The sequence below is a fragment of the Bufo bufo genome, chromosome 2 (genome assembly GCF_905171765.1).
Source record: "Bufo bufo chromosome 2, aBufBuf1.1, whole genome shotgun sequence".
Lineage (NCBI taxonomy): Eukaryota > Metazoa > Chordata > Amphibia > Anura > Bufonidae > Bufo > Bufo bufo.
In genome coordinates, this window is record NC_053390.1 from 507,767,112 (window position 1) to 507,780,633 (window position 13,522).

Genomic DNA, 13,522 nt, shown 5'->3' on the forward strand with positions numbered 1-13,522 from the left:
AGAAAATGGTCTGAATGTAAGACAGCTCGGAAGTGGCGCCTCTTCATAACTTCAGTGAGTCCACCGCCAGCTTGCTAGAGCAAGTGCACCAGGCACAGCACAGGGGACTGGTGAGGGGAAAGCACGATCTGCTATTTAGAACTTGTGGAGCACAAATGCCTTCAGTCATCCCTGTAATCCCAAAATGTCCCACTGGCCACTGAGCAGCCAGGGCACGTGACTACACACATCTCCAGAGCACAGCTAACGCCATTGGCTCTCCCAGTTGTCATAGTAATGACCGCGCGGCTACCTCCTGCGCATGTCTGGTCTCCACGGAGACGCCTGTGCGTGCCCTTCCTGTATTGATTCGAAAGCCGTGACGTTGCCAGCACTTCCCGACGTGCAATGCGGGAAACAAATCTGAAAGGGGGAGGGGATAACAAGCTACGGCAGCGCCGCCATATTGGCACCGAGCAGTAAACGGAAATCTGGGAGACCGGGGATCAGGCAAGTGGGAGAGTGCGTTATCTATAGGTGGAATGCCCGTTGGTCTGGTAACGCTTAGCGTTATAAACCGTTGTAGGTGGTGGGTGAACTCCCCTCCAGCCTGATTACCCACCCCCTATACATAAAGCACAGTGCACAGACTAATGAGGCCGGTTAATAAGCGGTCGCTGCCCCGTCACCCTGTGCTGATCGGATGGGAGGCTGTGTCCTGTGGACCCTCTGCTTGCTCCCAGTCCGAGGCCGTGATAGCCATCATTCCGGTACAATGTGTCCGGGGCCCGGCTCATGTACTGGTGGCAGGTCTGGACATAGCACCGCTGCCGGCATCTGCTTTGGGTTCATTTCCCACTGTTTCTGGCCTGCGGTGTTTTTGTGTCTGGTTTGAGCCTCATTGTTTAGTCTGCGGTTTGCAGCTGTGAATGGGACCTAGATGGAGAGTGACCCTTTAATAAAATAGTCGTATTGCTTTGGTTGGGCGGCTTGAGTTTGTTCTCTTCTGTCAGGTATTACTGCCATATGAATACCATGGTATATATTGTACGCTAGAAAAACTGCTGGACCCATTGTCAGTAACTGTGTCTAGGGGGCCACAGCGGATCTTCCAGTCGGGGTATGTCCTAGCCTGGGTCCTGTGGAAATGGAAAACCAGTGTGGACAGGGCCTCACACCTGTCAGTTAGTAAATGATCATTTTTGGCCTTCTGTTTAGTTTCAAAAGGAAACCAGATAACTCAGGGGATGGACCTGTATCTGACAGATTCCGTGCCACCACTCCGATAAGAGATGACATCACATGGATAGTGTGTGACTGCAGCCAATGAAGACTGCAGTGCTTGGCTGCGGCAGTCACATGCTAGTCAATATGACGTCACAGCTTCCAGAGGTAAAACCAGAAGGCATGGGATCTGTCAGGTAGGTAATCGGCTATTCTTGATTGGAGGTTCCTTTCACATGAGCAAGTATTCTGCCCGGGTGCAATATGTGATACAAACGCATTGCGCCCGCACTGAATCTGGACCCGTTCCTTTCAGTGGGGTTGTGTCCATGAGCGTTGTTTTTTTTACACATCACTTGTGCGTTGCGTGAAAATCGCAGCAGGTTCTATATTCAGCGTTTTTCATGCAACTCTGGCCTCATAGAAGTTAATGGGGCTGCGTGAAAATCGCATCCGCAAGCAAGTGCGGATGGGATGCGATTTTTCACGGATGGTTGCTAAGAGATGTTGTTTGTAAACGGCATCAATGCGCATTTCACCCGTGCGATAAAAACTGAACGCAATCGCAGGCAAAACTGAATGCACTTGCTTACGAAATCGCACATTTTTAACTGAACGCATCCGGACCTAATCCACATCGCTCGTGTGAAAGGGGCTTTAGAAGAGTAAAAGGCAGGGAAAGTATTAAAGCAATAAAAAAAAGTTAGTCTATTTCAGACCTCTTCTGTTCCAGCTCCGCTCCTCCTAGTTGGTGGCACACAATCCTTCTCTCTTCCTCCGGGCCTATTGATCAGACTCCTCACAGTGCCACACCTGCGGAGGGCATCATACCATATTTAGCTGATCCCTGCCGCTGATCTATAGGCTCCACTAGGGCTGAAACGATTACTCCATTAAATTGGGTAACTCGACACAAAAAAATCCTCGACACAAAAAATTTGCATCAAGGATTCGTATGTGTCATGGGGGAGGTGCAGCTGATGGCACTGTGGGGAGCGCCTGGGGGCACTTGATTACTAAAAATAGATAGCTGCAGCCCTAGTCTCCACTCATAAACATCCAGTTTGACCAAGAAGCTGCTGCGGTGGAGATGTGCCTCCCATGTTTCACGTGACCTAGTGACAAGACACATGGGGGACACGTCAACATTGTAGCAGCCATGTGTCCTACATTCAACTGGATGTTGACCCGGAGAGACTTGGGATCTGCAGTGGGGAGGGAAGGAGCCAGAACCCAGGGTTGGGCGTTAGGTAAGTATGGTTCACAGAACTGGCCATGCTAGGGGGTCTGCCTAAAAGTGAATAACACCTTTAATGGGGGAACTGTTCCTTCCCGATAAGTGCCTGATCATCACAAGAGGTGAGAGCTGCATTTACATGTAGCAGTCATTTCCACTGTTTCTGGCCATCAGAGCACTGTTCACACAATACAGTCTTCTGCCCAGAAGCCATGATTTAGTTGTCCACATAAACAATGAATCTGGTGATCTGTGGCAATTATCGGGAACGAGCGCTTGTACATACATTCGCACTTTGTGTAAAGGCGCTCTCTGGCCATTTTAGTTAATCCGTAGGAGTTCCTAACCTGTGCAAGGAAGATGTATTTAGTACTTACCTATTCCTGGCTCCGCTGATGCTGCCGTCTCTGGCTGTGAGCTCTTCTGCCTAGGTCCTGACCAGATGTGGGCTTTTCTTTTCTTGTTCAGCTGCATTAGGGTAAAAAAGAAGCGGCTGTATCCGGTTGCCAATTTCCAGGAATTCCCATAGAGATGAAGGGAGTAGCCGTGCCCATTTCTGACCACCTGCTCTGTTTATTTCAGGTTGGCTCGACAGAGTTTAGGGCCCTGTTCTTGTGATCAATGGGGGTCCCAGCAGTAAGACCACCATGATCTAATAGTTATCCCCTTTCGTACTCGTCTAAATGAACAGAACATGCTGGGAGTTGTAGTTTAACAGACTGTCACATTACTGCAGGCCAGAGTGATGTAGTACATGAAGGGAACTTTCATTCAGCCAGGAGGAAGAATGGGGCAGGGATTATAGAGGAGATCCTGACCACTTGTAGTCTGGACCGCCCACTGGACACTTGGCAGATAATTTGCATATCTGAATAAAGATAATGTTCTCTGCTGCTGAAGCTTTGGTCATGAACAAAAAGGTGCAGGAAGTATTAAAGGGACCAGTTGTGGTGTCTGTTCTGGGAGACAATGCCGCGAATCGTCTGCTCACATACCGCAGCATGCAGCAGTTTGTCCCCGGCCAATCTTCTGCATTGTCTGCTGGAGTGAGACCGGATCTCGGCCCAACCCCGTCAGCATCCATCAGTGCCAGATCCGGTGAATTCCGGCAGGCTCTTCTCAGCTGGAACAGCCTACCGCAGGTATGAAACTAAGCTAAATTATGGACAGATTCCTACCTCATACATGCCTATTACTACCCAGGTAGTGCATACGACTAAAGGGCTGCTGGTACAAGTCCTCTCGTGGGATTGATAAATAGTAAAGAGAAGATATTGCTGCGCCCATGACACGTCCTATAAAGTTGCCATGTGATTTCACCCATTCCGCCATGGTGGGCTGTGTGAAAAAAAAAATGACATTCAATAACTGCAGGTCATACCGCTCAGTTGGTTACAAACTTAAAAAGTTATGCTTGGAAAACAGCAGCCCTTCGACTTCTATTATGACGGAATGAATAACGGAAAGCCTCTAAAGGCATTCCGTTATGCATTCCGTCATAGAATCCCGTTGTGGTCCGTGGTAACGGAATCTATAACGCAATTCACCTTTTACCACCAAACTAAAACGTGTGAACGAATTTCAAAATATGAAATTCGCTCCTCTCTACTGGAGACCAAAATACATGTATACTCACTGGTGTCTGAGATTATATTTATGGATGTAGTGTGTACAGAATGTATATCCCAAATATGGCATCCATTACAGCACTGCAGAGGATGTTACCCAGCGTTCTCAGATTGAAACTTAATTTCCTCCCCAAACATGGCAAAAGGTAGCCTCATGAAGATGACCCCTGTCCATATCCTCTATTATGTCATGGTGAGAGGCCTGGTGACAGTTGCTCCCTTTCTTGCCAACTCCTGCTCATACAAGGTGGCTGATTGTGGTGGAACTCCATTCTGAAAGGGTTTGCTTCTGATCAGACAACTTAACACTGTGCTCAAGTGTTAAAGGGGATTTCCAGGACGTTTATACTGATGACCTAGCCTCTGGATTAATTTCAGTGGGACTGAACCCATGTGACTGATGAACATGATGTCACGTGGCCTAGGCAAAGTTGCGAGAAGGCCACGGCGCTACTGGAGGGATTAAAGGGGTGGCCCATGGCTAGGATATGCCACCACTGTCTGATAGGTACGGGTCCCACCTCTGGGACCTGTACCTATCTGTAGAACGAAGCCCGCAAAGTGAAGGAGGACCATGTGCAGTTGCCCTCCATTCATTTGTATGGGAGTTACCAAAAATAAGCTACTTTTGGAAGTCCCATAGAAATGACTTGCACAAGCCCGACTGCCATTCCATTCTCTTATATGGGGCTGATGGAAATAGCTGGGCCAGCTATCGGCTATTTTTTGGCAGTCCCATAGAAATAAATGGAGCGAGGACGCGCATGTACGGTGCACTCTCCTTCACTTTGTGGGCTCCGTTCTATAGATAGGTGTGGGCCTCATTTCTGGTACCCGCACCTATCGGACATTGGTGGCATATGCTAGCGATATGGCACCAATGTGTGAGATGGGCCAAACCATTTAAAGCCCCCCTTCCCCCCTGTTTGGTTGGAACAGCAGCAATTTAATAGGTATGTAGGGCTCCCAACTCTCCACTGACAGATGATGTTGGGGGAGAAAAGGATCTGGACGGCGCGCTCGCTCAACACAGTATTCTTACGAAGTTTTATGCGAATTGACTTTGGATGTTTCATCCAAAGTTGATTCGCTCATCCCTAATCGGGAGCTTTGAGTTTCTTTTGCAGTCTTGAGAGACACGGACAGAGGTGTCTGGCCTCGGCTTTCTGTTCTCTTCCTCACGGAAAACGCATAGATGCGCCCCTCGAGAGTCTGGAGAGATTGCTGCCAAACAAGGTGTATGGGCACCTCTAGGGAGGGCCATCTCTGAACCTGCATGAGGATTACCGCTAAGCGTTATAGTCCAGCAGCTGGTGGTAATTCGCACTGATTCTGCTGCCGGGTCGCACCGTGTTTGGAAAAACAGATTTGTTATTAAATGATGGTACATGAAGTAGACATTGAGATGATTTATGTGGGTGTTTCCTAATGGTATTTCTGTTTGTTTAGCTCTCTGCCCTAGGCATTAGGTGGACACTGCCCACCAGAGCTGTACCTCGTGGTCAACTCTATCCCCATTTCCGATTCTACACTTTTCTGTCAGCATGGACCAAGATTATGAAAGGCGCCTTCTGCGACAAATCAACCTCCAGAATGAGAACACTATGCCTTGTGTAAGTTGCGTGATATTTATGAGCTTTCCACCGTTTCCATCATTGTCAGACATTCATACACATGCTGTTGGTTGATGAGAAAGAATGGGGGACTCAGGACCGTTGTTCTAGTGATGGGGCCCTCAGAGTTCATATATACATTACCTATGGATGGATAAAACGCAGTTGGGGTCCGGCGACATGTGTCGCAGAAAAGTCGCAAAACGTTTTTGTAATGATAGTGGTGTTGCAGTGCGACATACTGCGACGTGACCGTCACAAAAAAATCCATAGTTGCAACATGTCGCATTGCAACACCATTACAAAGTCATGAAATATTAATTAAGGGAATGGACCCACACCTATCTTCAGCATGGGGAGTCCCCCCACAACAGCTGCCCATACACGAGTGAGCATCGGTGATACAATCAACATTCAAACAGACCCGTACATTGTAGCAAACCATCAGAGAGACTTGTGCTGCTGACGTGTAAAAGGGGTTGCCCACTTTCTGATTATATTTCTGAAATACCATGCACTGATATTTAATGGGATATGAAACACTTAAAGGGCATCTGTTGGCATATTTCTACCTATGAAACTGGCTGACCTGTTACATGGCCCCTTTTGAAATGAATGGGTATACATCTGATCCGCCGGAAATGCATACCAAAAATAAGGTTGAGTGCATGAGCCCCTAGTAGTCCATCAGGCGTCTATATGTCCGAATGGTAATTTATGGGCCTGTAAAATGTGCGTCCTCTGTCAGAGATATGTCGGAAAATCCTCCTGCATTATATTTCTCTGTTGTACATGTAATCTCAGCGTTCTTTTTAGGGTCCATTCACACGTTCGTAACGTGTTTTGCGGATCCGCAAAACATGGACACGGCGATGTGCGTTCCGCATTTTGCGGACCGCACATCGCCGGCACTAATAGAATATGCCTATTCTTGTCCGCAATTGCGGACAAGAATAGGACATGTTCTATTTTTGTCCGCAATTGCGGACAAGAATAGGACATGTTCTATTTTTTTCGGGAACGGAAATGCGGACCCAGAAGTGCGGGTCCGCATTTCCGGAGCCGGGCCGCACATCGTGCGGCCCCATAGCAATTAATGGGTCTGCAATTACGTTCCGCAAAATGCAGAACAAAATTGCGGACGTGTGAATGGGGCCTTAATCGTTTTAATTGGTAGAAAGGAACACTGAAAGTAGAAAAAAGGGGGAAAAAATTGACAAATCCTCCCCTCCTTTGATCCTATCCAGTCTGTTGTTTTTGAAACTGAAAAACTTATGAGGAATGTATACACTTTTAGGCTCCATTCACACGTCCGTGGTGTGTTGCGGATCCGCAACACACCCGCCCCAGCACCCCTATAGAAATGCCTATTCTTGTCCGCAAGCTGCGGACAAGAATAGGACATGTTCTATCTTTTGCGGAGCTGCGGACCTGAAGATCGGGGCCGCGCTCCGCAAATGCGAATGCTGACAGCACACTGTGTGCTGTCCGCATCCATTCCGTCCCCATAGAAAATGAATGGGTCCGCACCCGTTCCGCAAAATTGCGGAACGGATGCGGACCCATTTGCGGACGTGTGAATGGAGCCTTATGGGATGTGAAAGGAAAGAGCCCTACAGGTGCTGCCAGGCTTGAGAGCCGATCATGGCAAGGCCGGGATATGTGACTAAGGGTCCCTACACTGAATTTTCTCTAGAGTTTTTCTGCCACAAAAAAAAGAGGAAAAAAAAAAATACAACCCCTAGAAAAAGAAACGGCAAACTCTTCAGCATTCTGCATTTTCCAAAAAACACCAGACCCACTTAAAAGAGGTGGCATTGTCTGTTCTGGCTCATAGAAAGGGGTCCTGATATGGGTTATGACTTCCCTTCACTTCAATGAGACGGCTCTGTATTAAACACTTGACTAGGAAGGAGCGGTAACTATACCTGCTCACCGCTGCAATGGCGAGCGGGTAAACAAAGAAGGGAAGGCGGCTCTGGCATGGCGCACACCTTCTCTTCAACCAGCTGAACGGCAGTGGTGTCGGTCCCCCGCTGATCTGAATAGGTGATCAATATCAGAGGTCATCAATCTAAATAACGTAGACCACCCCTTTAAGGCTGGGTTTACATATGCGCAGAGGAACAGACTGCCAGAGTTCACTGTATGCGACCTAGCCGGATACCACCATGCACCGCCGGATTCCCATTCATATGTGGCCTATATGCCAACTTTCAGCCAGATACAGTGAATTCTCTGCCGGAGTTGACATTGCATACGTGGTAAAGTACAGATTGCAGTCAAACTGCATGGTCTGCCATGGTGCGGTTCCTTGAGACTGCTGAATGCATGGAGCATTATTATAATGTATTAGGCCCCTTTCACACGAGCGTGGTGGATTGGGGCCGGGTGCGTTCAGTGAAACTCGCACCACTTTGCAAGTAAGTTCAGTCAGTTTTGTCTACGATTACATTCAGTTGTTCAGTTTTTTCCGGGCGAGTGCAATGCGTTTTGATGCATTTTTCACGCACGTGATAAAAAACGGAAGGTTTACAAACAACATATCTTAGCAACCATCAGTGAAAAATGCATCGCATCCGCACTTTCTTGCTGTTGCAATGCGTTTTTCACTGAAGCCCCATTCACTTCTATGGGGCCAGGGCTGCGTGAAAAACGCAGACTATAGAACATGCTGCGTTTTTCACGCAACGCAGAACTGATGCGTGAAAAAAAACGCTCATGTACACAGACTCATTGAAATGAATAGGTCAGGATTCAGTGCGGGTGCTATGCGTTCACGTCACGCATCTCGCCCGTGTGAAAGGGGCCTTAGTTGCCCACACAGTTTTTTCACAGGTGAAACATGGTTAGTAATTGGTGGTTTTTGTGGCAGTTTTTTTTTTTTTTACCGCGACATGTAAACCCAGCCGTAGGAGCACATTTCACAATTGCCATGGTTACCTAATAAATGTGATTTGTTGTGGTCACAACGATCTCCAGATGATTCTTTACAAAGACACTTTTCAGACTTTGCAAATGCCCCTACTTAGTCCACACTTCCAAAGCGGCACCAGTTGTCTTATCTGCATTCCCATCCCCCGATTCCCTCCATTCCCAGTGTTCTCCCTCCACCACCTCTTACCTCCACCCCTTTCCAGCTGCTTTCTTGATTCCATTCAAGGGTCCACCCACCCTCTTGTTTTTGGTAAAGATGAGAACTTCACCCAAAGCCTCTCACTTTGTAGGAAGCACTTTGTGATCACCAGCTGTAGATCTGTACGTAGGTCTACTTGGTCTTACCATGAAGCGCCACCTTTCTGCTCCGCTGGGTGAAGTTCAGAACTGTAAACTATGGGTAACTATTGAGTGACTGCAGAGAACCCTTTATAGTATAGTCGTCCTGGTTTTATTGTTATGTGCTGAGTGCATTGGCTTTTCTGTTTGTCGTGCTATTGTTTGGGCTGTGGCATTACTGCTTTGTGTGTTCTAGATCATTAGCTCAGCTTTACTGTTTTCTAGATGTGGAAATTGGTGTGTAAGGTTAGGTGACATGGGTGACGATATTGGCCTGTCACTGCAGAGCAAGCCTAGTAATAGTCTTGACCTGCTTAGGACACCTCTTAATCTTGGCGCATCTCAGCAGGACCATGTGCCGGTGTCAGAAATGTATGCCAGCTAGAAACTGGAATAAATTTCAGTAAACTAGTTCTACCGTATATTTATTTTTTTACAAAAATTGCGACTTCAGTGTAAAAGGTCAAAATGGTGTGGGTACTCCTAGGTGTACTACTCCTTTAAGCCATACAACATAAGCAAGTCTCCACTTTTGGCGTAACATTTGTGCAGCCTTTCCGCCTATTGTCTGATTGAATCAAGGCCTGACTGCTGAATGCAGCTGGTATCCACATGGGTAGTGTATGCTGCCATCCACCGCAGGGGTAAGTGGCCATCGTTGGCTCATCACCACTGACTGGCTGCAGCATTCACATTCATCTCCAGCGGGGAGCATCAACGGATTTAACACTTTATTTGTTTTATTAGAGCTTTTAAGCATCCACAAAACCTCCAAGGGCCCTGTGCATGAGCCTTTACTCCTCTTTTTGGCATAGAAGACTTTTCAATGCGCGATGCACACGGGTCACATCTGTATACGGTCGTGTGAATGCCCCCTAAAGGCGATGGACACCTTTCAGGACATTTATTTCTATTATTATTGCATTTCACTTATGTTGGCCTCATAATTATTATTGTAATTGATTTTATAATATTTTTTTTTAAAGACTAATCACGTTGGTCTTCTACAGTCTTCGGCTTTCACTGCCTTCTAGTTCTCACTGAGCTGCTCTGCCCTCATCTCTTTCCTAACGGCTCCTAGTTTTTACCTAATGTCTGCAGCCTGGCTCAGTAAGGCCTCATGCACACGATCGTATATATTTGCGGTCCGCAAAAAACGGATCCGCAAAAAATACGTATGACGTCAGTGTGCATTCCGTATTTTGCAGTACAGAACAGCTGGCCCCTGATAGAACAGTCCTATCCTTGTCTGTAATACGGACAATAATAGGGCATGTTCTATTTTTTTGCGGAACGGAAATTTGGACAAACGGAATGCACACAGAGTAACTTCCAAAAAAAACGGAACGGACACGGAAAGAAAATACGTTCGTGTGCATGAGGCCTCAGTGAAAGATTCATACTTGCCTGCTCCAGCCGCTTCGGTGTGTCCATCTTCCAGGCCATGGCTTGTTTTCTTCCAGTGCAGCATGCTCTGCTGCAGCGAATGGCTGGCTTCTGCGATGATGTACTGCTTGTGGACCTGTCACCGCTGCAGCAGAACATGTGACCATGCCCATGCTGCGCTGGAAAAAAAAAAGCCATGGCCTGAAGAGGCAGGAGTTCTGTACAGTATTAGAATGTATTGGCTCCGATGAGCTGAAGTTATTGCTTTGCGAAGTCTCGCGAGACTTTGCGCAATAACTTCATAAATTAATTTGTACTGTAAAAAAAACATTTCCCGAACTCGTGTTCAGTTCCAAGGTACCACTTGGAACCGAACCAGAGTATGGGAAGTGGTTTTTTACAGTACAAATTAATTTATGAAGTTATTGCGCGAAGTCTCGCAAGACTTCGTGAAGCAATAACTTCGGCTCCTGCTCTGTACAGTATTAGACTGAAATTTTATGCGAATCAACTTCGGATGTTTCATCCGAAGTCGATTCTCTCATCCCTAAGGCTACATGCACACGAACGTTGTTTGTTTCCGTGTCCGTTCCGTTTTTTTGGGCGGATAGGATGCAGACCCATTCATTTCAATGGGTCTGCAAAAAATGCAGACAGCACACCATGTGCGATCCGCATCCGTATGTCCGTTCCGCAGCCCCGCAAAAAAAATAGAACATGTCCTATTCTTGTCTGTTTAAGGCATTGTTAAAACGGATGGCATACAAATGTCATCCGTTTTTTTTTTTTTTTTTTGCGGATCTGCAATTTGTGGACCGCAAAACACATACGGCCGTGTGCATGTAGCCTAATGTGAACGTTTGTTGCCTGATAGCATCTTTCATACACACAGTAAAATCTGTGGTTGTCAGCAGCATATTGCCCTGTGTAAACGGAGGTGTGCTCCAGACAATGATGGTGTATATACCAAAACAGTCTAATGGCGATTATTGCCCTGTGTTAAAAGGGTTTTCCGAGACTTGAATACTGATGACCTATTCTGAATAGGTCAGCAGTATCTGATCAGTGGGGGTCTGACACCCGGGACCCCTGCCAATCAGCCGGTATGTGACCAATGAACATGTCGTCACTCAGCGTAGGGAAATCTGCGAGAAGGCCGCAGTGCTACTGTGAGCGCGGCTGCCTTCTCAAACAGCTGATCGGTGGGTGTTCTGGGTGTCGGACCTCCCATGATCAGATATTGCTGACCTATCCAGCAGATAACTTATCAGTTAGTCTGGTTATAAGGCTACATTCACACGACCGTATGGGTTTTGCGGTCTGAAAATTGCGGATCCGCAAAAAAAAAAAAGAATGACAGTTTTTTTTTTTTTTTTGTTTTTTTTTGCGGATCCATTGTAACAATGCCTATCCTTGTCCATGTTTTGCGGACCCATTGAAATGAATGGGTCCGCATCCTATATACACTGCGTGCAGAATTATTAGGCAAATGAGTATTTTGACCACATCATCCTCTTTATGCATGTTGTCTTACTCCAAGCTGTATAGGCTCGAAAGCCTACTACCAATTAAGCATATTAGGTGATGTGCATCTCTGTAATGAGAAGGGGTATGGTCTAATGACATCAACACCCTATATTAGGTGTGCATAATTATTAGGCAACTTCCTTTCCTTTGGCAAAATGGGTCAAAAGAAGGACTTGACAGGCTCAGAAAAGTCAAAAATAGTGAGATATCTTGCAGAGGGATGCAGCACTCTTAAAATTGCAAAGCTTCTGAAGCGTGATCATCGAACAATCAAGCGTTTCATTCAAAATAGTCAACAGGGTCGCAAGAAGCGTGTGGAAAAACCAAGGCGCAAAATAACTGCCCATGAACTGAGAAAAGTCAAGCGTGCAGCTGCCAAGATGCCACTTGCCACCAGTTTGGCCATATTTCAGAGCTGCAACATCACTGGAGTGCCCAAAAGCACAAGGTGTGCAATACTCAGAGACATGGCCAAGGTAAGAAAGGCTGAAAGACGACCACCACTGAACAAGACACACAAGCTGAAACGTCAAGACTGGGCCAAGAAATATCTCAAGACTGATTTTTCTAAGGTTTTATGGACTGATGAAATGAGAGTGAGTCTTGATGGGCCAGATGGATGGGCCCGTGGCTGGATTGGTAAAGGGCAGAGAGCTCCAGTCCGACTCAGACGCCAGCAAGGTGGAGGTGGAGTACTGGTTTGGGCTGGTATCATCAAAGATGAGCTTGTGGGGCCTTTTCGGGTTGAGGATGGAGTCAAGCTCAACTCCCAGTCCTACTGCCAGTTTCTGGAAGACACCTTCTTCAAGCAGTGGTACAGGAAGAAGTCTGCATCCTTCAAGAAAAACATGATTTTAATGCAGGACAATGCTCCATCACACGCGTCCAAGTACTCCACAGCGTGGCTGGCAAGAAAGGGTATAAAAGAAGAAAATCTAATGACATGGCCTCCTTGTTCACCTGATCTGAACCCCATTGAGAACCTGTGGTCCATCATCAAATGTGAGATTTACAAGGAGGGAAAACAGTACACCTCTCTGAACAGTGTCTGGGAGGCTGTGGTTGCTGCTGCACGCAATGTTGATGGTGTACAGATCAAAACACTGACAGAATCCATGGATGGCAGGCTTTTGAGTGTCCTTGAAAAGAAAGGTGGCTATATTGGTCACTGATTTGTTTTTGTTTTGTTTTTGAATGTCAGAAATGTATATTTGTGAATGTTGAGATGTTATATTGGTTTCACTGGTAAAAATAAATAATTGAAATGGGTATATATTTGTTTTTTGTTAAGTTGCCTAATAATTATGCACAGTAATAGTCACCTGCACACACAGATATCCCCCTAAAATAGCTAAAACTAAAAACAAACTAAAAACTACTTCCAAAAATATTCAGCTTTGATATTAATGAGTTTTTTGGGTTCATTGAGAACATGGTTGTTGTTCAATAATAAAATTAATCTTCAAAAATACAACTTGCCTAATAATTCTGCACTCCCTGTACGTTCGTGTGCATGTAAGCTCAGTCTCAGAAAACCCTTTTAAGCAAGCTGAACAAGCTCTGATCGATATGCCATATTGTCTAATGGTGCGCTTTTCAGTAAAAAAAGATCGGCAAGGGAAAACCGACCCATATAGGCGTGCGTATGAAAA

General features: G+C 46.3%; 1 protein-coding gene across 2 annotated transcripts in view; it reads left to right on the forward strand.

The window, feature by feature from the left end:
• The first annotated feature begins 390 nt into the window (after positions 1-390).
• FZR1 (fizzy and cell division cycle 20 related 1) overlaps positions 391-13,522 on the forward strand; it is a 50,749-nt gene continuing 37,617 nt past the window's right edge. The window contains exons 1-2 of one of the 2 annotated variants that reach the window (XM_040417855.1): positions 391-489; positions 5,518-5,681. In XM_040417855.1, the coding sequence (XP_040273789.1) occupies positions 5,613-5,681 (69 nt within the window). In that variant the 5' untranslated portion in view covers positions 391-489; positions 5,518-5,612. The remainder of the gene's footprint in view (positions 490-5,517; positions 5,682-13,522) is intronic. The other variant, XM_040417856.1, reaches the window with a different exon arrangement.